This window comes from Saccopteryx bilineata, chromosome 4 (genome assembly GCF_036850765.1).
Source record: "Saccopteryx bilineata isolate mSacBil1 chromosome 4, mSacBil1_pri_phased_curated, whole genome shotgun sequence".
NCBI classification, from domain to species: Eukaryota; Metazoa; Chordata; class Mammalia; order Chiroptera; family Emballonuridae; genus Saccopteryx; species Saccopteryx bilineata.
The window spans coordinates 137,422,997-137,447,748 of record NC_089493.1 but is presented as its reverse complement, the minus strand read 5'-3'; the positions used below and the strand labels follow the sequence as shown (position 1 = coordinate 137,447,748).

General features: G+C 41.5%; 1 protein-coding gene and 1 non-coding gene across 2 annotated transcripts in view; one reads left to right on the top strand and one right to left on the bottom strand.

The window, feature by feature from the left end:
- RUFY1 (RUN and FYVE domain containing 1) overlaps positions 1–24,752 on the bottom strand; it is a 114,133-nt gene that overhangs the window by 17,118 nt on the left and 72,263 nt on the right. The window contains exons 10-11 of the mRNA XM_066278519.1: positions 24,179–24,295; positions 22,881–23,048 (exon numbers count right to left, since the gene is read on the bottom strand). Of these exons, the coding sequence (XP_066134616.1) occupies positions 22,881–23,048; positions 24,179–24,295 (285 nt within the window). The remainder of the gene's footprint in view (positions 1–22,880; positions 23,049–24,178; positions 24,296–24,752) is intronic.
- Positions 18,367–18,442, top strand: TRNAV-AAC (transfer RNA valine (anticodon AAC)). The gene has a single exon. It is a non-coding gene; the product is annotated as a tRNA-Val (tRNA).

The following is a 24,752-nucleotide window of genomic DNA, read 5'->3' as shown; positions in this document are numbered from 1 at the left end:
AATGGTTATCATCAATCTGATAAGAAATAAGTGCAAGTGAGGTTGTGGAGAAAAAGAAACCCATGTAGCCTGACCGGTGGTGACACAAGTGGATAGAGAGCTAGCTGACCTGGAAGACTGAGGTCCCAGGTTCAAAGCCCTGAGGTCACTGACTTGATCACAGGATCAACAGGATCCCAAGATCACTAGCTTGAGCAAGGGTTCACTGGCTTGGCTGGAGTCCCCCTGTCCAGGTATGAGAAGCAATCAATGAACAACAAAAGTGATACAACTATGAGCTGATGCTTCTTATTGTCTCTTCTCCCTCTCTGTCTCTCTCTCTCTTTCTAAATCAACAACAAAAAAAAGTGAAACATTAAAATAAAAAAAAAAAAGGAACACTTGTATACTAATGGTGGGAATGTAAGTTAGTGCTGTCACTAAAATTTTTTTAAGTAAAAATTTTTGGTGTTAAAAAAATAAGTGCTTGACCAGGTGGTGGCACAGTGGATAGAGCATCGGACTGGGATGCGAAGGACCCAGGTTTGAGACCCCGAGGTCACCAGCTTGAGCGTGGACTCATCTGGTTTGAGCAAAGCTCACCAGCTTGGACCCAAGGTTCCTGGCTCGAGCAAGGGGTTACTCAGTCTGTCAAGGCACATATGAGAAAGCAATCAATGAACAACTAAAGTGTCGCAACGAAAAACTGATGAGTGATGCTTCTCATCTCTCTCCGTTCCTGTCTGTCCCTATCTATCCCTCTCTCTGTCTCTCTCTGTTTCTGTAAAAAATAAAAAATAAAAAAATAAATAAAATAAGTAATGGCCCTGGCTGGTTGGCTCAGTGGTAGACTGTCAGCCCAGAGTATGAAAGTCCCAGGTTCAATTCCCAGTCAGGGCACATAGGAGAGGTGACCATCTGTTTCTCCCCCCCTCCTCCCCCCTTCCTCTCCTGTAGCCACGGCTTGAATGATTCAAGCAAGTTGACCCAGGAACTGAGAATGGTACCATGGCCTCGCCTCAGGCGCTATAATGGCTCTGTTGCTGAGCAATGGAGCAGTGGCCCAAGATGGGCAGAGCATTGCCCGGTAGGGGGCTTGTTGTGTAGATCTCGGTTGGGACGCATGCGGGAGTCTGTCTCTCTGCCTCCATGCCTCTCACTTAATAAAGATAAATAAATAAATAAATAAATAAATAACTAAAACAGGGGAGTTAAGCATGCATTTCAGAAGTTAAAAATGAGCTACAGAGCAAACCTAAAGGGATAAGAAGAAATATAATAAAATTGAGGATAGAAATTAATGAAATAAGTAAAAACAATAATAAACAATAAAGAATATTGAGAAAAAAGCTGGTTCTTTGAAAAGATTATTAGAACAGACACATCTCTGACAAGACTGAATAAGAGAAAAAGAAAATTCAAATAAAAATAGTGGCCTGACCAGCCAGTGGCGCAGTGGTTGGAGCGTTGGACTGGGATGCCGAGGACCCAGGTTCAAGACCCCGAGGTCACCAGCTTGAGCGTGGGCTCATCTGGTTTGAGCAAAAGCTCACCAGCTTGGACCCAAGGTTGCTGGCTTGAGCAAGGGGTTACTCGGTCTGCTGAAGGCCCGCGGTCAAGGCACATATGAGAAAGCAGTCAATGAACAACTAAGGTGTTGCAATGCACAACGAAAAACTAATGATTGATGCTTCTCATCTCTTCGTTCCTGTCTGTCTGTCCCTGTCTACCCCTCTCTCTGACTCTGTCTCTGTAAAAAAAAAAAAAAAAAAAAAAAAAAAAAAAGGGAATTAAAGAGATTTAAAAATATTTTTAAAAATTATTATGAAGCCCTGGCTGGTTGATTCAGTGGATAGAGAGTGGGGTTGATATATGGACATCCCAGTTCAATTCCTAGTCAGGGCACATAAGAGAAGTGACCATCTGCTTCTCTCCCCCTCCCTCTTTCCTTCTATCTCTCTTCCCCTCCCGTAGCCAGTGGCTTGACTGGTTTAAGCATGGGCTCCGGGCACTGAGGGTAGCTCGGTTGGTCTAAAAGCATCAGACTCAGGTGCTAAAAATAGCTCAGTTGCTTTGAGCATTGGTCCAAATGGGTTGCTGGGTGAATCCCGGTCAGGGCGCATACATGAGTCTGTCTCACTATTTCCTCTCCTCTCACTTAAAATAATAATAATAATAATATAAACAATTATGAGCTAAAACATTTGAAAACCTAAACCAAATAAGATACATTTTGGAGAAATATATAAAAATATACCAAAATCAATCTGAGAAGAAATGGAAAACATGAATAAGAAAATAATAGTAATCAAAGTCTGTCTGTGCAAAAACTCCAGCTAAATCCTGTCACACTGCTAGGTTCTCAAATCTCCTAGAAAGCAGACATTTGTTATCTTACATGAATTATGCCAAAGGCAGAAAGCAGGAAAACTTATTTGATAGGGACAGTTCAACCATGATTCTGAAGCCAAATAAGGTTAGTAAAAGGAAAAAAAATTAGAGGTACATCTCATGTATATACATATATAATATATATAAAATTAGCTAAATAACTTTCAACATAAATAAGCAAAAAACTCCATGATTTTCACAATAGAAAAAAATGCCCCCCCAAAAAAGCATTTAGTAAAGTTCAACATTCATTTATGATAGAACTTCTCACCAAACAAGAAATAGAAGGGAACATCCTTCACTCAGTAAAGATTATACACAATGCCTCTAAGAGAAACTTTAGATGCATGTCTTTCAAGATCAGAACGACTGTCTCCATTACTGTTTATTACATACAGTCTTTGGAGGCCCTGGCCAATGCTGTAAGAAACAAAAAAATAAAAAAATAAGGAGTACAAAAATTGAAGGTAAAGAGATTAAACTGTTGTTGTTTTTTTTTACAGAGACAGAGAGTCAGAGAAAGAGTCAAAGAGAGGGATAGATAGAGACAGACAGACAGGAACGGAGAGAGAGATGAGAAGCATCAATCATCAGTTTTTTGTTGCAACACCTTAGTTGTTCATTGATTGCTTTCTCATATGTGCCTTGACCGTGGGGCTACAGCAGACCTGGTAACCCCTTGCTTGAGCCAGCAACCTTGGGTCCAAGCTGGTGAGCTTTGCTCAAACCAGATGAGTCCGCGCTCAAGCTGGCGACCTCAGGGTCTCGAAGCTGGTTCCTCTGTATCCCAGTCCGGCGCTCTATCCACTGTGCCACGGCCTGGTCAGGCTAAACTGTTTTTAGTTGCTTATGATATAATCAGCTACATCTAAAACCAATCTAGAATCAATAGACAAACCTGCTTAGAACCAGGTTGTGAGCAAGGCTGTCAAAGGTCAGTTTGCAAGCAAAATAGTGCTACTTCTTCACACCAGCAAGACTTTAGTGGAGAATGCAGTTAAAAGAAGACACCAGTCATAGTAGCAACGACTATACAGAACCCAGGACTTCAGAGAAAATGCAAGACTTTTATGGAGTAAAAAGGACACAAAAAGAGAAAAGAATATGTGAATAAATGGAGAGTCACTCCATGCTCTTGGACGGATAACTTCAGACATTACTGAGGCCAATTTTTCCCTTAAATTAACCTATTAATTCAATGTAATCTGCATTTACAAAATTCAGTTGGATTGGCCTTACCTGTGGTGGCGCAGTGGATAAAGCATCAACATGGAATGCTGAGGTCGCCAATTCGAAACCCCAGGCTTGCCTGGTCAAGATGCATATGGGAGTTAATGTTTCCTACTCCTCCCCCCTTCTCTCTCTCTGTCTCCCTCCCTCTCTCTCTCCCCTCTCTAAAAATAATTTAAAAAGAAATACCAAAATTCAGCTGGATTTTAAAAAAGGAAATTTAAAAATTTATTCTAAAATTTGGATCAATAATAAAGGTTTACAAACAGATAAGTGTTAAAATAAAGAGAAAACAAGGAGGCAAAAAAGGTGGGCTTGACCTGTCACATAGGTTTGAGTTGAGTTCCTCCCAATTCAGCATGTTAAGTCCTAACCCCCAGTACCATACAATATGACCTTATTTGAAAAAATGGTCATTGCAGGTATAAGTAGTGAAGATAAGGTCCTACTAGAGCAGTGTGGGCCCCTGATCTAGTATGACTGGTTTCCTTACAAAAAGGGTGAAATCTGGACCTAGACAAGCACACAGAGAGAATGCTGTGTGAAAGCAGAGGTAGAGGTGGAGGTAGAGATGAAAACTTCTGCAAGTGGGTTCTCCACAGACTGTCAGCAACCACCAGAAGCGAGTGAGGATGGGACAGATTCTTCTGCAGAGACTCAGAAGAAATCCCTGCAAACATCTTAATCTTGGACTTCTGATCCCTAGAACTGTGGGACAAAATTTCTGTATATTATTCAGTTTGTGGTCCTTTGTTACAGCAGTCCTAGCAAACTAACACAACTGACCAGACATTAAAATATACTACAAAGATAGAGTATGTAATTAAAACAGGTAAACAGGCCATCAAACAGAACAGAGAACTCAAGAGACACATCCATTTTATGTAGAAACTTGATATATGATCAAGGCGGCACCAGATATCAATGAGAAAATAATGGATTAGCTTTTAAGCTGTTTCCTATAAGGAGGAAAATAAAATTGGATTCCTACATAAGGCTTTATACAAAGGTTAACTCTAGACATATTAAAAACCTAAATGTGAAAGGTTTGTAGAACTATTATGGAATATCTCTGACACCTGGGCTTGAGAAAAGGTTTCTTTCTTTAAAAAAAAAAATTAATTGATTTTTAGAGAAAGGAGAGAGAGAAAGAGGGGAGAAGCAGGAAGCATCAACTCATAGGAGTTGCTTCCTATATGTGCCTTGACCAGGCAAGACGAGGGTTTTGAACCTGCAACCTCAGCGTTCCAGGTTGATGCTTTATCCACTGTGCCACCACAGGTCAAGCAAGAAAAGGCTTCTTAGACCAAACCCTCAAACAGCTAAGCATGATGTGAAAGTCAGTACATTTGACTCCTTTAAAATAAGGACTTAAGGTGAAGGGTGTACAGCATAGGGAATATAGTCAATCATATCATAGTAACTATGTGTGCTGCCAGGAGGGTGCTTAAAAGATCAGGGGGATCACAGTGTAAAGTATATGATTGTTTAACTGCTATGCTCTACACCTGAGACTAATACTCAATAAGACTGAATGCTTAAAACCATGGCAACACAATAAATTAAAAATAAAAATAGTCAATATAAACTGTAATTGAAAAATAAAATAAAAAAAGAAAAATATCTCCTCCCAATCTAGATGATGGATTGGGAGGAGATATTTACAATATGTAAACCAAAAAGGGGCTAATATTTAAACTATATATGGAATTACTGCTAATTGCACAGAAAAGAGGAAAAAACCCCAAAAGAAATGGAACAGGCAAGTTACAAAGAGGAAACATGAATGGCTTACAAATATATTGAAAGGGCACTCAAACTTGGACAAATGAATGTGAAAACAACTGTCACTCACAGTACAGGCATCACAGGACAAAGCGGGAGGGGCCTGTGTTGGTGCAGCCCTTTTGGAAAGCACCATGCTGGGCTTATGCAAACCAAGGACACTAAGGATGTGTCTGACCAGTAGTAGGACACTCCAACTTTGGTCTGCCAGAGAGCTTTTCCTAGGTCCTCAGGGGAGGGGGAGGATGTGTACACTAGCTGCCAGGGAGCTGCCTGTACTAGTGGTGTGGGAGGAAAACCATTTGTTCATCACTGGAGGGAGCAACAAGAAGATGCAATGGGTACATATGCCAGGATACTCAATTGGGCTTAGAAGCCTAAATGAGATATACAGATGGTGAATGCAGTGCTGGCTGAGGGGGAAAGTAAGGAACAGGATGAGATCTACAGCACAGCACCACTTATGTGAATTAAAAATCATCTACTTGGCCTGACCGGGCGGTGTTGCAGTGGATAGAGCATCGGACTGGGATGCGGAAGACTCAGGTTCGAGACCCCAAGGTCGCCAGCTTGAGCGAGGGCTCATCTGGTTTGAGCAAAGCTCACCAGCTTGGACCCAAGGTCGCTGGCTCGAGCAGAGGGTTACTTGGTCTGCTGTAGCCCCACGGTCAAGGCACATATGAGAAAGCAATCAATGAACAATTAAGGTATTGCAATGCCCAACGAAAAACTAATGATTGATGCTTCTCATCTCTCCATTCCTGTCTGTCCCTGTCTATCCCTCTCTCTGACACTCTCTGTCTCTGTAAAAAAAAAAAAAAAAAAAAAAAAAAAAAATCATCTACTTGACTTCTGGTCAAGATGGCAGACTAGGTAAACACTGTGCTCAGCTCCTCCCATTACCTTGTGATAATCACAACTAAATCATAGAACAACTACCCTTGAGAAACCTCTGAAGACTAGCTGAACAGAACTCCTATAAAGATATAAAGAAGAAGCCACATAGAGGCTAGTAGGACAGGCAGAGAACAGAAGAGGCTAGTCCCACACCCCTGTGTGATGGTTAAGAGTTGGGAGGAATATAATGGCTGCATAAGTCTTCTCTGAAAAGTAAAGAGTCCCAGTCCCATACCAGGCACTCCAGCCCAGACCACCAACCAGTACCAGGAAGAGGAACCCCACAACATCTAGCTGTGAAAATTAGCAGGTATTCTGTTTAGGTAAGAAGAAGAGCTGTTGAAGTCCCAGTTGTTCATCTTACAGGGCCCATGCACAGAATCACTCACTCACAAACACTAGTTGTGAGCTCCAGAGAAGGGATATGAGCTCAAAAAGTGACAGGTACAGCCTGGTCAGGTAGTGGCGTAGTGGATAAAGCACTGGCCTGGGACGCAGAGGACCCAGGTTCAAAACCCCAAGGTTGCTGTTTTGAGTGCAGGCTCACCAGCTTGAGCACGGAGTCACTGGCTTGAGTGTGGGATCATAGACATGACCCCATGGTTGCTAGTTTGAGCCCAAAGGTCGCTGCTTGAGGGGTCACTGGTTTGGCTGGAGCTCCCTCCTCTCCCTGTCAAGGCACATATGAGAAAGCAAGCAATGAACAACTAAGGTGCCACACAAAGAATTGATGCCTCTCATCTCTCTCCCTTCCTGTCTGTTTGTCCCTCTCTCAGTAAAAAGAAAAAGGAAAATGAAAAAAAAACAACAACAGGTACACTGGTGAGGGGTAGGGTGGGGGAGACTGAACTGTCCAGCTTCAAGGTGAGGAATAGAGGGGCAGCTCTGGTCAGACAGAAGTGCTACCAGGCATCATTCTTTGTTGAGCCCTGCCCCCATTCAGCCTGCAGACCCAGGTGGGTGTCAAATCTGAGTCATCATCATTCCTTGAAAAGCCATGCCATACAACTAGTGCACCAGCCTGAACAAATTTCAATGGCTGTTTCTCCTAAGTAGCCAGCCTGGGCCCAAGCTGTGAACTACCTTAAAATTTCTGAAAGGTCCACAAACCCCAACAAGCAGTGGCTAGCCTTGGCATGCCCTGTATCTCTTGCTAAACAACCCTAGGCACTAGCAGCAGTGGGCCTCAGTTCTCAGTATAATCACCCTTAGGTGCCTCCAAGCCCAGCACAAGCAGTTACCAAGTCCAGATAACTTTGTAGCTTCTATCAAGTGACCCTGGCCAAGGCCCAAGGAGCTGCTGACCTGGGTCTGTACTGGAGTACCTCCCAACAAGCCCAGAACCAACACAACCAGAGGCTGGATTCAGACCACACCGGAGCATCACCCAATTAGCTCCACAAATAACACACCCAGAAAATACATTCAGCAGGTACCAGAGCCCTGAATCCCACTCTGTGGCATCAGCTCCCACACACAGCTTGTCCACTGTAGTCAGCCTAAAGGTGAATCCTACCCACTGACATGCCAACAGTAATCAAAACTCAACTACAGCCTGATCTGTGGTGGCGCAGTGGATAAAGCGTCGACCTGGAAATGCTGAGGTCGCCGGTTCGAAACCCTGGGCTTGCCTGGTCAAGGCACATATGGGAGATGATGCTTCCAGCTCCTCCCCCCTATCTCTCTCTCTCTCTCTGTCTCTCTCTCCTCTCTAAAATGAATAAATAAAATAAAAATTAAAAAAAAAATTAAAAATTAAAAAACAAACAAACAAACAAAAAAACCTCAACTACAATAGGAGGACACATACCCACAAAAGGGACACACCTGGAGCATCCAGCTCAGGTGATCAGGGAGACAGCATCAGTGGGCCCCACAGAATCCCTACTACATAAAGCTACTCCTCCAAGACTTGGAGACATAATAGATCTCCCTAACATGTAGAAACAAATACAGGGAGGCAGCCAAAATGAGGAGACAAAGGAATATATCCCAAATGAAAGAAAAGGACAAAAGTCCACATAAAGAATGAAATAGAGCCCTGGCCGGTTGGCTCAGCGGTACAGCGTCGGCCTGGCATGTGGGGGACCCGGGTTCGATTCCCAGCCAGGGCACATAGGAGAAGCGCCCATTTGCTTCTCCACCCCCCCTTCCTCTCTGTCTCTCTCTTCCCCTCCCGAAGCCAAGGCTCCATTGGAGCAAAGATGGCCCGGGCACTGGAGATGGCTCCTTGGCCTCTGCCCCAGGCGCTAGAGTGGCTCTGGTCGCGGCAGAGCAACGCCCCAGAGGGGCAGAGCATCGCCCCCTGGTGGGCAGAGCATTGCCCCTGGTGGGCATGCCGGGTGGATCCCGGTCGAGTGCACGCGGGAGTCTGTCTGTCTCTCCCCGTTTCCAGCTTCAGAAAAGTACAAAAAAAAAAAAAAAAAAAAAAAAAAAAGAATGAAATAGAGGCAAACAATTTGCCAGATAGAGTTCAAACACTGGTTAAAGGGTGCTCAATGAACTTAAAGGAATAGATAAACTCAGTGAATTTTGACAAAAAGAAATAGAAACCATAAAAAAGAACCATTCATAAATGAAAAATACATCAGGTGAAATCAACAACAGAGTTGGTAAAGCAGAGAATGGAATCAGTGATTTGGAAGACAATATAGTGAAAAACACCCAATAAAAACAGCAAAAAGAAAAAAATCTTTAAATAATGAAGATAATTTAAGGGAGATCTGGGATAACATCAAGTATATCAAAATTGGCATCATAGGGGCAGCAGAAGGAGAAGAGAGAGAGAGAGAGCAAAAGATTGAAAACTCATTTAAAGAAATGATTGACACTCTGGCTGGATAGCTCCATTAGAGCATCATTCTGATAAGTAAAGGTTGCCGGTTCGATCACCGATCAGGGCACATACAAAAATAGATTGGTGTTTCTGTCTGTCTGTCTCCCTTCCTCTTGCTCTGAAATCAATAAATAAAATTTTTTTTAAACTTAAAAAATAAAAAGAAATGACTGAAGACTCCCCTAACCTGGTGAAGAAGAAATTAAACATATAAGCCCAGGAAGCACATAGTACCAAACAAGATGAACACAAAGAGACCCACAATAAGATGCATCATAATTAAAAGACAAATTTTAAAGACAAAGAGAGATCTCAAAAGCAGTGAGTGAAAAGCAGTTAGTTACCTCCAAGGAAGCTCCCATAGGGCTGTCAGATTATTTCACAACAGAAACTTTGCAGGCCAGAAGCGCTTGGCACAAAATATGCAATGTGATGAAAAGTAAGTACCTACAACCAAGATTACTCTACTTAGGGGTATTATTTAGAATCAAAGATGAGATAAAGAGCTTCATAGAAAATAAAAAGGTAAAGGAGTTCATCACTACCAAACCAGTAGTACAAGAAATGTTAAAGATGGGTTAACAACAACATCAAGGAAGAAATCAAGATACCTTGAAACAAATAAAAATGAGACCACAATAGCAAAAACTCTAAAGGACAGCAAAAGCAGCCCTAAAAGGGAAATTAATAGCATTATAGGAGTACCTCTAAAAAACAAGAAAAATCTCAAATAAACAATCTAACCACCCCACTAAAGGAACTAAAAAAAGAACAAATAAAGCCCAAAGTAAGTAGAAGAAAAAAAAAATTGAAGCAAAATTAACAAAATAGTTAAAAAAAAACAACCCACAAAAGATTAATAAAACTAAAAGCTGGTTCTTTGAAAAGATAAACAAGATAAAAAAAATCTTTAACCATACTCATAAAAAAAAAAGGGAGGACCCAAATAAATAAAATCAGAAATGAGAAAGCAGTAACAGTGACACCACAGAAATACAAGGGATTGTTAGAAAATATTATGAACTATAGGCCAAACATGGGACAGTCTGGATGAAATAGATATATTCCTAGAAACATACAAGTTTCCAAAAGTGAATCAAGAAGAGTAAGAGAATCTGAATAGACTGATCACACTAATGAAATTGAGGCACTAATCAAAACACTCTCAACAAACAAAAGTCCTAGACCAGATGGCTTCACAGGAGAATTTTACCAAATATTCAAAGAATTAACACCTATCCTTTTCAAACTATTCCAAAAAACTCAAGAGCAGGAAATACTCCAGCACATTTTCTTTCTTTCTCTCTCTTTCTCTCTCTTTCTTCTTTTTTTCTTTTTTGAGAGAGAGAGAGAAAGGGAGGCAGATGTGAAGCATCAACTTGTTCACTTTACTTGTTTATTCACTGATTTCAAAAACATTTTCTGAGGCTAGCATTATTCCAACTCCAAAACCAGAAAAAGACACTACAAAGAAAGAAAATTATAGCCCAAAATCCCTGATGGACATAGATGCTAAAATCTTCAACAAACTATTAGCAAACCAGATCCAGCAATAAATTAAAAAGATCATACACCACAATCAACTGGGATTTATTCTGGCGACGCAATGCTGGTACAATATCCTGAAATCAGTACACATAATCCACCACATAAACAAAATGAAGGATAAAAAACACACGATCATGTCAACAGATAAAGAAAAAGCATTTGATATAATCTAGCACCCATTTATATTAAAAACTGTCAGCAAAGTGGGAATAGAAGGAACATAACTCAATGTAATAAAGGCCATTTGTGACAAACTCACAGCCAACATCATACTCAATGAGCAAAGTTTGCAAGCATTTCCCATAAGATCAGAAACAAGACAGGGATATCTGCTTTTACCATTCTTATTCAACATAGTACTGGAAGTCCTAACCACAGCAGTCAGATAAGAAGAAATAAAAGGCATCCAAATCAGAAAGGATGAAGTAAAACTGTCATTCTTTGCAGATGACGCGATACTGTATATAGAGAACCCTAAAAATTCTACCAAAAAAAAATAATGGAACGATAAATGAATTTAGTAAAGTATCAGGATACAAAATAAATATCCATAAATCAGTTGCATTTAATTTTTTTTAATTTTATTTATTCATTTTAGAGGGAGCAGAGAGGCAGGGAGAGAGAGAGAGGAGCAGGAAGCATCAATTCATAGTTGCTCCTCATATGTGCTTTGACCAGGTAAGCCCCAAATTTTGAAGGTAACCTGGTTTTATTTTTATTTATTTTTATTTTTTTAATTCATTTTAGAGAGGAGAGGGAGAGACAGAGAGAGAGTGAGGAGAGACAGAGAGAGAGAAGGGGGGGAGGAACTGGAAGCATCAACTTCCATATGTGCCTTGACCAGGCAAGCCCAGGGTTTCGAACCGGTGACCTCAGCATTTCCAGGTCGACGCTTTTATCCACTGCGCCACCACAGGTCAGGCCTAAGCCCTCAATTTTGAACCAGTGCCCTCAGCATTCCAGGTCAACATTTTATTTGCTGTGCACCACAGGTCAGGCCCATTGTATTTTTTTTTTTTTTCATTTTTCTGAAGCTGGAAACAGGGAGAGACAGTCAGACAGACTCCCGCATGCGCCCGACCGGGATCCACCCGGCACGCCCACCAGGGGCGACGCTCTGCCCACCAGGGGGCGATGCTCTGCCCATCCTGGGCGTCGCCATGTTGCGACCAGAGCCACTCTAGCGCCTGAGGCAGAGGCCACAGAGCCATCCCCAGCGCCCGGGCCATCTTTGCTCCAATGGAGCCTTGGCTGCGGGAGGGGAAGAGAGAGACAGAGAAGAAAGCGCGGCGGAGGGGTGGAGAAGCAAATGGGCGCTTCTCCTGTGTGCCCTGGCCGGGAATCGAACCCGGGTCCTCCGCACGCTAGGCCGACGCTCTACCGCTGAGCCAACCGGCCAGGGCCCCCATTGTATTTTTAACACCAATAATGAACTATCAGAGAAGGAAACCAAGCCCTGGCCAGGTAGCACAGTTGGTTAGAGTATTATCCCAATATGCCAAGGTTGCAGGTTTGATTCCCAGTCAGAGCACATACAAGAATCTACAAAAGACTGCATAAATAAGTGGAACAATAAATCAATGTTTCTCTCTTTCCTTTCCTCTCTCTCTCTTTCAAGTCAATAAATTAAAAAATAAAGGAAAACCAAGAAAACAATCCCATTCATAATTGCATAAAAAAACAAACAAGGCGTGACCAGGTGGTGGTGCAGTGAATGGAGCATGGATCTGAGACACTGAGAACCCAGGTTCAAAGCTCTGAGGTCGCTGGCTTGAGCACGGGGTCACTGGCTCAGCTGGAGCCCCTGGGTCAAGGCACATATGAGAAAGCAATCAATGAGCAGCTAGAGTGCCGCAACTATGGTTTGGTGCTTCTCATCTCTCTCCCTTCATGTCTGTCTGCCCCCCCCAAAGAAAACAAAAACCAAAATAGGAATAAAATTAACCCAGGAGTTAAAAAATCTATACTAGGGAAATTATGAGACCAAAGAAAGAAATGGAAGATGCATATACGTGAAAGCATATACTGTATTTATGAATAGAATTAACATAATTAAAATAACCACACTACCCAAAGCAATCTATACATTAAAGGCAATTCCTGTCAAAATACCAATGGTGTATTTCTCAGATCTAGAACAAATATTCCAAAAATTTATATGGAACAACAGAAGACTCTGGATAGCCAAAGAAATCTTGAAAATGAAGAACAAAGTTGGAAGAATCACATTATTTGATATCAAACTATACCACAAGGCCATAAAAAGATAGATCAATGGAAAAGACTAGAGCCCAGAAATAAACCCACACCTTTATGGTCAATTAATATTTGACAAAAGAGGCAAGAATGTACAATGTGATAAAGATAGTCTATTCAATAAATGGTGTTAAAAACACTGGACATATACATGCAAAAAAAAAAAAAAAAAAAAAAAAAAGAAACTAAACCACCTTCTTACACCATACGCAATAATAAACTTAAGAAGATGTAAATGTTAGACTCAAAACCATAAAAATCCTAGAAGAAAACAGAGGCGGTGAAATCTCAGACATTTCTTCCAGCAATATTTTTTCTGATATATCCCCTATGGCAAGGGAAACAAAAGAAAAATAAACAAATGGGACTACCTCAAACTAAAAATCTTTTGTACATCAAAGGAAACATCAACACAATGAAAAGAGAATCCACTGAATCGGAGAAGATATTTTTTTTTTTTTTTTTCGGAGAAGATATTTGCTGATACATCTGATAAGGGGTTAATATCCAAAATTTATAAAGAACTGATAAAATTCAACACCTAAAAAATAACAACCCTATTTTAAAAGTGGGCAAAGAACCTGAATAGACACTTTTCCAAAGAAGAAAGGTAGTCAATAAACACATGAAAAGATGCTCAACATCAATAATCATCAGAGAAATGCAAATACTACAGTGAGATTTCACCTCACACTTGTCAGAAGGGCTGTCATTAATAAACCAACAAACAGCAAGTGTTGGTGAGGATGTGGAGAAAGGGGAACTCTTGTGCACTGTTGGTGGGAATGTAGAATGGTGCAGCCACTGTTGAAAACAGTATGAAGTTACCTTAAAAAATTAGAAATAGAACCACCTTATGACCCAGTGATTCCACTTCTGGGAATATATTCAAAGTAACACAAAAACACCGATTCAAAAGAATATGTGTACCCCTGGGTTCATTACAGATTTGTGCCAAGATATGGAAGCAGCCCAAGTGCCCATCAATAGATGAGTAGATAAAAAGGCTGTAGCACACTTACACAATGAAATACTACTTGAACATAAAAAAGAAAATGTAACCCTTTGTGACAGCATGTATGAACCTGGAAAGTATTGTGCTAAGTGAAATAAGCCAGTCAGAGAAAGACAAATACCATATGGTTTCACAAGGAATCAAATGAACAAATAAATTAATAAAATAAAAACTCATAGATACAGAGAACAGTCTAACAATTGTCAGAGGGGAAGGGATAAAGCAAACAAAAAACCAAGTAAACAAAAAACAATTCACAGACAGACAACAGTAAGGTGATTATCAGAGAGAAAGAGGGGTAGGGGGAAGTTGGAGAGGATAAAGGGGGATAAATGGTGATGGAAGATTTGACTTGGGGTGGTGAACACATAATACAATATACAGATAATATATTATAGAATTGTACACTTGAAACATATATTTTATTTTAAAAAGAGAAATGTTAAAAGGACTTCTTTAAGAAAAAAATGGATTAAATGTACCAATCAAAAGAAATAAGGTGGCTAAATGGATAAGAAAACAAAGTCCATACATATGCTGCCTACAAGAGACCCACTTCAGATCAAAATACATGCAGAGACTAAAAGTAAAAGGGTGCCCTGGCCAGGTAGCTCAGTTGGTTAGAGCAGTGATTTTTTGGGGCCACGGCACATTTTTTACATTTACAAAATCCTGGGGCACACCACCTACCAAATGACACAAAATGACACTCTGTTAGAATTTATTTAAAGTTTAAATAAATTACATTTATTTTAAAAAAAGTTAAATAAAAAAGGATAGCCCCCTCATATATACAGTCCCATGTAACATCCCTCATACATACAGTCCCACGTAACATCCCTTTATAAATACAGTCCCACGTAACATATACATTCCCATGTAACCTCATATATACAGTCCCATGTATCCCCTCATATATACAGTCCCGCTAATAGATACTGGAGCTTTCATCAAGGTTGTGGGTTCAAATCAATTTGGCAAATACTCTCTCTATATAGAGACTGGACAAAATCAATTTTAGAAAATGTTGGGTACTTGTGTAACATCATAAGTCCTCAGAGCATCTCTACTGTCAGATTGAGAAGTTTGCTTTCTAGGTAAGGATTCTGATAAATACTAGAGTTCTCCCTGAGGTTGTGGGTTCAAATCCCATGGTCAGCTGGGCGCAGGGGCCTTGGTTCTGTCTGTTTTGATGGTGTATATAGAGATTTGAGCTCTTTAAGAAGATGACCCTTCAGGAGGCCATATACAATATAGATAACATTGTGATGCATTGTGATGCATTGTATATCACCCTCTGAGGGGACCTCTTTTAAAAAGAAAAAGGTCAAATACCTATATACACCATCAGGATAGACATAACCAGCTGAGGCTGAGGCTTCATCTAGTGGTGGCAACATTTACCTCCAGTCCTGACCAGGATTAGAAATCAGGACCATGGGGAGGAGTAGCAGCTTCAACTACTCTCTGCAGCCACACAATGACAAGTACGCAGCAGGCCGAGCGGGAACCTTCCTGGGTGTGGAAGAGAGGCGGCCTACTATTGGTTCATCGCTAGTGGTCGGGATGAATCCTAGAAGGTGATTGGTCAGTGAGCATTCCCTGTGCTTCCACTCTTCCTGTCGCTGATAGCTGGAGGGATTGTGAGGGGAATGTTTATGTTCGGATGGAGGTGGCTGGCAGCGGGTCGGATAAATAGCCTCTGCAGGCCGTATCCGGCACACGGGCCGTAGTTTGGGGACCCATGTTTAATTCCCCCACGGCATACCTGGCCATGTCTCGCGGTGTGCCGCGGCACACTGGTTGAAAAACACTGGGTTAGAGCACCATTCAGCTATGCCAAAGTTGCTATTTGACTTCTGGTCAGGGCACATACAAGAATCAACCAATGAATGCATAAATAAGTGGAACAACAGATCAATGGTTCTCTCTCTTTCTTTCAAATCAATTAATCAAAAATTATTTTTACAAAAACAGAGTAAAGGGGGGGGAGAGAAGGAGAGGGAGGGGGTGGGAGGAGGGGAGGGGCACAAAGAAAACCAGATAGAAGGTGACGGAAGACAATTTGACTTTGGGTGAGGAGTATGCAACATAATCAAATGTCAAAATAATCTGGAGATGTTGTCTCTGAACATATGTACCCTGATTTATCAATGTCACCCCATAAAAATTAATAAAAAAATTATAAAAAAGAAAATTAAAATTACTGTTGATAGAAATAAAACATCTAAACAATAATAAAAAACAGAGTAAAGGAATGGAAAGTAATATTTCATATAAATGGAAACCAAAAAATTAAAGCTGGGTTGCAACACTTCTATCAGACAAAATAGACTTTAAAAAAAACCCAAAAAGAACAAAACGACATCATATAATGACAAAAAGACCAACCCAACAAGAGAGTATAATCCTTGTAAACATTTATGTCCTGATGTAGAAACATGTAAATATATAAAGCAAATATTGATGAACATACAGGCAGATCACCAGTACTACAGTCAAAATAGGAGACTTGAACATCCCACTGACATCAACAGATAGATTCAGCCAGAACATCAACAATACAACAACAGCCTAAAACGACATATTAGACCAGATGAATTTAATTTATATTTTTAGAACATTTCACCCCAAAGCAGCAGAATATACATTCTTTTCAGGTGCACATGAAACATTTTCCAGGATAGGCCACACGTTAGGTCACCAAACAAATCTCAACAAATTTAAGAAGAGTGAAATCACATCAAGCATCTTCTCCAAACACAATAGTATGAAACTAGAAATCAATCACATGAAGAAAACTAAAAAACACACAAATACATGGAGGTTAAATAATGTGCTACTAAAAAATAAATGGGTTAACAATGAGATTAAGGGGAAATAATCAAAAGATTCCTTGAGATAAACAATAATGAAAATACAATGACCCCAAATGTCAACACAGGTGTAAGAGATAAATTCAAAGTGATAAGGTCTACCTCAAGATATAAGAAAAATCTAAAATAAATAATCCAACCTTATACCTAAAGGGATTAGAAAAAAAAGAACAAAGCACAAAAGACAAAATGAAATAATAAAGATCAGAGTGGAACTAAAATAGAGTCTGAAAACAATACAAAAGAGCAATGAAACCAAGATCTGGTTCCCTGAAAAGATAAACCTTTAACTAGACTCATCAAGAGAAAGAGAGGACCAAAGAAATAAAATCAGAAATGAAAAAGGAGAAGTGACAACTGATAGCACAGATATACAAAGGATTATAGAAAAATACTATGAACAACCATAGGCCTACAAAGTGGATAACCTGGAAGAAATGGGTAAATTCCTGAAAACATACAATTTTCCAAGAATGAATCAAGAAGAAATGGAAAATCTGAATTGAGTGATAACTACTAACAAACCAAATCTGTAATCAAAAAACTGCAAAAGAAAGTCCTGAACTAGATGGCTTCACAGGTGAATTTTACCAAACATTCAAAGAAGAACTAACATTTATTCTTCTCAAATTCTCCCAAAATATTGGAGAAATGGGAAGGTTCCCAAGCTCATTTCACGAGGCTTTTATTACCCTGATTCCAAAACCAGACAAAAATATTACAAAAAAAGAAAATGATGGACCAATATCCCTTATGAACACAGATGTAAAAATCCTCCATACAGCCTGACCAGGCGCTGGCGCAGTGGATAGAGTGTCGGACTGGGATGCCGAGGACCCAGGTTCGGGACCCCGAGGTCGCCAGCTTGAGAGTGGGCTCATCTAGTTTGAGCAAAGCTCACCAGCTTGGACCCAAAGTCGCTGGCTCAAGCAAGGGGTTACTCAGCCTGCTGAAGGTTTGCGGTTAAGGCACATATGAGAAAGCAACCAATGAACAACTAAGGTGTCACAATGCGCAACGAAAAACTAACGATTGATGCTCTCATCTCTCCATTCCTGTCTGTCTGTCCCTGTCTATCCCTCTCTGTGTAAAAAAAAAAAATCCTTTATACAATAGTAACAAACCAAATTCAGCAATACATTAAAAAGACCACACACAGCAATCAAGTGAGATTTATCCCTGGGATGCAAGGTTGGTTGGTTCAATATCCACAAATCAATTAACATAACACACCACATAAACAAACTCTATGATGAAAATTATATGATCCTATCAATAAAGAAAAAGCATTTGACAAAATTCAGCATCCCTTTAATATAAAAACACTGGCTTGAGGAAGGAGTCACTCACTCTGCTGTAGCCTCCTGGTCAAGGCATATATGAGAAAGCAATTAATAACTAAGATGCTGCAACAAAGAATTGATGCTTCTCATCTCTCTCGTTTCCTGTTTTTCCCTATTTGTTTCTCTCTCTCTGTCACACACACAAAAAAAAAGTATGTAAAAAAAAAAAAGATGAAAAACTTCCCTAACTTGGTGAAGAAAATAGACACAGCCCTGGCCGGTTGGCTCAGCGGTAGAGCGTCGGCCTAACGTGCCGTGGACCCAGGTTCGATTCCCGGCCAGGGCACACAGGAGAAGCGTCCATTTGCTTCTCCACCCCTCCGCCGCGCTTTCCTCTCTGTCTCTCTCTTCCCCTCCCACAGCCAAGGCTCCATTGGAGCAAAGATGGCCCGGGCGCTGGGGATGGCTCTGTGGCCTCTGCCTCAGGCGCTAGAGTGGCTCTGGTCGCAACATGGCGACGCCCAGGATGGGCAGAGCCTCGCCACTGGTGGGCATGCCGGGTGGATCCCGGTCGGGCGCATGCGGGAGTCTGTCTGACTGTCTCTCCCTGTTTCCAGCTTCAGAAAAATGCAAAAAAAAAAAAAAAAAAGAAAATAGACACAAAGTCCAGGAGGTGCAGAGTCCCAAACAAGATGAACCCAAAGAGGCCCACACACAGACACACCATAATTAAAATACAAAAGGTTAAAGACAAAGAAATAATTTTTAAAGCTTTTATTTATTAATTTAGCAAGAGAAGAAGGGAGAGAGAGCCAGGAACATGAATCTGTTCCTACATGTGCCCTGACCGGGGATTGAATCAGCAATTTAGGCTTTGGGACGATGCTCTACCAACCAAGCTAAAAAGCAAGGGTGACAAAGAGAGAATCTTAAAAGCAGCAAGAGGAAAATAGTTAGCTACTTACAAGGGAGCTTTATAAGACCATCAGCTGATTTCTCAACAGAAACTTTGCAGGCCAGAAGGGAGTGGCAAGAAATATTAAAGGGATGAAAAGCTATAACCTACAACCAAGATTAGTCTACCCAGCAAAGCAATCATTTAGGCTCAAAAGCCAGATAAAAGAGCTCCCCAGACAAGAAAAAGATAAAGGAGTTCATCACCACCAGTATTATGATATGTGAAAGGGTCTTCTTTAAGAAAAACAAAAACAAAAATATGATTAATAAAATGGCAATAAAATATCAACAATTGAATCTAAAAAATAGACAAACAGAACAGAAAAAAAATTATGTACTCAAAATGATACATGTTTTAGAATTACAAACAAAAACACTTGAGAAGCTAGCACAGAAGAAAGAGAATGGGAGAAGAGGAGGGGGATAAACACGAGAGGTGTCTTATTATAGTGCGGCCCAAACTGAGGGCTACGACTGATCCCTCTGCACCTGTAGCCCTGAGGGGGGCAGGGTAAGAAGTGAAAACAGACCACCAGAGGACATGGGGTATTGTGCGGCCACAAGAAGTCAAATGCCTGCAGCACTGATTCAGCAGTCAGGGTTTGGCACTGCCAGCAGGTGTTATAAGCTGGAAAGCTGGTGACCTTTCTTAGTTATGGTAAACAGTTAGCAAAGCTGCTATTTGCCCAAACTTTGAACACGGACTCTCTGACAGCCATGCCATGGTTACAGGGGAAGTGGTTGTAAAGAGCCAGGATGCTAGTATGTGTGGCAGGGTCTAAACAGGCACTGGAAGCAAGGAGTTTGCATAATGAGGGAAGGAACAGGGGGTCAAAGGTAGGGGCCTCATGGGTTAGAAAAGCCAGCTGCTTCTGACCTGATGTAAGTAAGAGAAGACTGAAGACTGAGCAGTAGAAGCCCTGGGAAGCCCTGTGAGAAAGGCCAGGTTAGGTGGGTTCCCTCGCAGCTCAGTCAGTTTCAGATGACTGGCCATTGATATGAGAGAGGCATGGATAGAGCAAAGAAATGAAGCAGGCACAAGAACAGTGTTTAAAAAAAATGAACCAACAAACTAGCCACTGAGCCTTACTGGTGGTGGCACAGTAGAGTGTCAACCTAGGACACTGAGGTCGCCAGCTTGAGCACAGGCTTGCCAGCTTGAGTGTGGGTCGCTGCTTGAGTGGGGAATCATAGACATGACCCCATGGTCGCTGGCTTGAGCCCAAAGATCTGGCTTGAAGCCCAAGGTCACTGGCTTGAGCAAGGGATCAGTGGCGTAGCTGCAGCCCCCCACTCCGGTCAAGGCATGTGTGAGAAAGCAATCAATGAACAACTAAAGTGACGCAAGTATGAGTTAATGCTCATCTTTTCTCTCCCTTCTTGTCTGTCTCTCCTTCCTTCCATCTCTCTCCTTTTCGCTTGCTAACAAAAAAATAAAAACATAAAAACTGGCCATTGATCCGCAAAATGAGTAGAAATAAACAGACCAGAGGCTATGACTTACTGCACTGCATTGTCAAAGAGGCCAGGAGTCATGCCTGAAAATTACCTGTGACTGATCCCTAATACAACCTCCAAGCCAGCAAACAGACCACAAGCAGCTGTCCAGAAAAGCTGTGTAGTCACCAGGAAGGCCAGGTTCCCTAAGAGCCCACTCTCATGTTCCAGATGATGGGCCTTTCAGGAGCCATGGAGGAAGGCTGACAAGTTCTTTCTTTTTTTTTGACAAGTTCTTTACAGAGTAGAAGCAGGGTAACAGACATGCTAAAAAACGGGGTGCCCTGCCCAGAAAATGTGTGATTGCCTTAAGCCACTTCCCTTGTTTCCTCTTTCCAAACAGGCATTTCTCTGTGGTTATCTTGTTTCTCCTCTACCATTTTATGCTGGGCTGGGCAGGTTAATGTGCAGGAGACAGCAGGTCTTCCGGTGCAAACAGGCCACGTGAGCTTGATGGAGTGCTTCCAACGCCAAGGGACTGCAGACTTTGAGGATGCAGGGACTGGATGGGACTGCTTGGTAGGGACAACTATGTCTATCATCACTTCTTCTCCCCTTCACCCAACTTGTAGTGAGAACTGTAGTCCAGGCGCCCCTGCAGCCAAGCGGCCATGCTGAGCAGCCCCCACTTTTCTTTTTTCTTAAATTGAATTTATTAGGGTGACACTAGTTAATATAATTATGCAAGTTTCAGGTGCACTGTGTTGTGTTCACTCCCCCAAGTAAAGTCACCGTCCAGATCTTTCTCCTCCTCCCCACCCACCAGCAATCACCACACTGTTGTTCCTTTTTTTTTTCTCTATCCTTCCATCTCCCTCACCCTCAATAGCTGCCAGCCTGCTCTCTGTGTAGGAGTCTGTCTCTATTTTGAGCAGCCCTTTGCTATGTAGTCGTATGGAATAATGTCTGCTGCCTGCGTCTCACACCTTGAGAAGAAACCCCTGGTGCTGGACTTTTGCTTTTCTCCCCCATCTTCCACTAGCAAGAATGGTGTCACCCAGAGTAGCCCTGAGAGCTGGAGCTGTCATTAGCCTGGGTCTCTGAATGGCTGTGCTAAGTATAGCTGCTGGCCTGAGATTCTCTCTTTGAAAATAACAAAGATACAAACTTCCATATTTTTAAACCATTCTATGTTAGGGTCTGCTAAGTTATTACTGTAGTTTAGTTTCCCCTAACATATGTGTCACATATGTCTACATACTCACCCAAACCAGATAAAAACATAAAAAATTAAAATAAGTAATTTGTTAGGACAAAATTCTTTTTTTTTTACTCTTTTTACTTTGATTTTCAAAGTTCTTGTTATGATGATGATGTGATAGTTTTTTTGTTTGTTTTTAAGTGAGAGGAGGGGAGATAAACAGAAGCCCACATGTGCCCTGACCAGGATCCACCTGGTCATCTCATCTGGGGCTGATGCTCGAACCAATGGAGCCGCTGGCTGGAAAAGGATAAGACAGAGGGGAGGGGAGGGAAGAGAAGCAGGTGGTCACTTCTCATGTGTGTCCTGACCAGGGTTCAAACCCAGGGCGTCTGCATGCTGGGTCTATGCTCTATCCACTGAGCAAACCAGCTAGGGTGGATGTGATAGTTTAAAAAGACAGGACAGTTTATTTGTACTGTCTGTTTTGCTCTTACATTGTCTTTGACAAGTGAGATTGAAACCACAACCATGGAAAAGGAAGTGGGACTCTTTTGGCAATAAAATAGGAAACAGAACTTCAAAAAGTTTTGAGAAGGACCCAGAATAACATCCTTCTAGATAGCTTCTGGGTAAGGAAGCTTTACAATTTTAGTTTTTATCTTTAAAACTCTGGCATGATGAATACTTTCTGGGCTGGCTCCTTTGATCACCCTGAAATGACAGGGAAGGTGAGCAGCTCGTGTGGCCTAGAGACTCAGCAAACCTTGAAAATACAATACCAGAGTCTATCCTTAATCCACTTCTCTAGCAACTAGCCACTGAAGTAGAAAGAAACAGACAGCAGGCAGGCAGTGAAGGCACAACAGGCACAGCTCAGTGTTCAGCTCTACTGATCAGCTGTGCCATTAGGGGCATAAGATTTAACCCCTCGGTTCTGTCTTGTCACTCACATTTCCCTCATTTTATAAACTTTTCTCAGGGATTGCTGGGAGACTCAAATATAATAAACATAGTAACATGTAAACAGAGCCTAGAACCAGGTCTGACACACACTGGGATCTCACACGTGTCTGTCCCCACCCCTGGCAGGACGAATGAAAAACTGAAAGGCAGCATGTGACAGCACGACTGCTGTAGACAGCAGCAGGAAACCAAGCTGCAACTCAGACACAGAGCCAGCTCCCACCTGAACTTTGTGGAACATTTGCAAATTGATCGCTTTGACTTCTTCCAGCTGCTGTCGGAGGGCAACGAGAGAGTCCTGCTTCTCATGGGTATCCTTTTCTAGTAACTTCATTGCAATTTCCATTTCGGTTTTCATTCCAATTTGTAACTCCAATTCTTTTTCTAGTTCCTTAAAAGGAGAGTAACAAGGAAAATAATACTAAAGTAGAACACAAAAATTGTCTTGGGCAATATGTAAAATATAAACTGAAAGTCAGAATAGGTTAGGGAGATTTTAAAAAGTCTGTCTAGAGCATAACTAGATTAAGTTTTTCCCCTTCTCATTTTACAATGAAAACTGGCTTTGCATCAAATCAATAGAAAGCTGGCAGGTGGCAATACGAACCTAGAATTCTAACAACTTTGTTCTTCAAATCCTAAAATCAGAACATACTGTCTCAAAGAACGTGTCTTGTGTGTCAATGCTAAAGCAATTTTATGTTGCAATGTTAGAACTTCTGAAATGATTTGCTAGTTGATAGCAACAAAGGTGAAACCAGTTTGAAATGGTTTTGTCCTAGGTAACTCAGGACATGTGTTCTCCAAATCTATGCAAAGAAATGAAGCACATACAACTGTGTTTAATAAAAAACACTGGCCATTGCCTCATAGATGGAGTAGAAATAAACAGTTCAGGGGCTCTGACTGAGGGAAATGGATTGTCAAAGAAACCATGCATCTGTTTTCACAGCGATCCCTGGAAAAGGTTTATAAAATTGGAAAAATATAAGTGACAACAGAACTGAATGGTAAACGTGGCCTGTTGTGTGTGTGTGTTTGAAGGGACAATTTTGGGCTGTCTGTGGGTGTCAGCAGGGTATGCATGTATGTGAAAACTGCTGAAGAAATTGCTTACAGGGCCTGACCAGGTGGTGGCGCAGTGGATAGAGCATTGGAATGGGATGCGGAAGGACCCAGGTTCGAGACCCCGAGGTCGCCAGCTTGAGCGCGGGCTCATCTGGCTTGAGCAAAGAGCTCACCAGCTTGGACCCAAGGTCGCTGGCTCCAGCAGGGGGTTACTCGGTCTGCTGAAGGCCCGCGGTCAAGGCACATGTGAGAAAGCAATCAATGAACAACTAAGAAGTCGCATCTCGCAACGAGAAACTGATGATTGATGCTTCTCATCTCTCTCCGTTCCTGTCTGTCTGTCCCTGTCTATCTCTGCCTCTGTAAAAAAAAAAAAAAAAAAAAAAAAAAAAGAAATTGCTTACAGGGCTTTTGGGGAATGCTTTCTAAAGACACTCAGGCTCACACACTCACCAAACGGACTTTCTTCTCCTCCTTCAGCTGCTTCCATACATCACTATACATTTCATCCAGACCCTGCCGGGTTTGCTTGTAAGTTTCCAACTCAACTTCTGTGTCCTGTTTTGTTATCTGTATCCAATAAGAACACCAAGAAAAAAGGTTGCTTAATGGGAAGCGAGTCAACCATAAAGTATTTTAAATATAGAATAAATTTTTTTTAATTTTTTTTACAGAACAGAGAGAGGGATAGATAGGGACAGACAGACAGGAACAGAGAGAGATGAGAAGCATCAATCATTAGTTTTTCATTGTGACACCTTAATTGTTCATTGATTGCTTTCTCATATGTGCCTTGACCGTGGGCCTACAGCAGACGGAGTAACCCCTTGCTTGAGCCAGCAACCTTGGGTCCAAGCTGGTGAGCTTTTGCTCAAACCAGATGAGCCTGCGCTCAAGCTGGCGACCTCGGGGTCTCGAACCTAGGTCTTCCTCATCCCAGTCTGATGCTCTATCCACTGTGCCACCGCCTAGTCAGGCTAGCATAATTTTTTAAAATGTAGCATAATTTCTATTTCTTAATCATAAT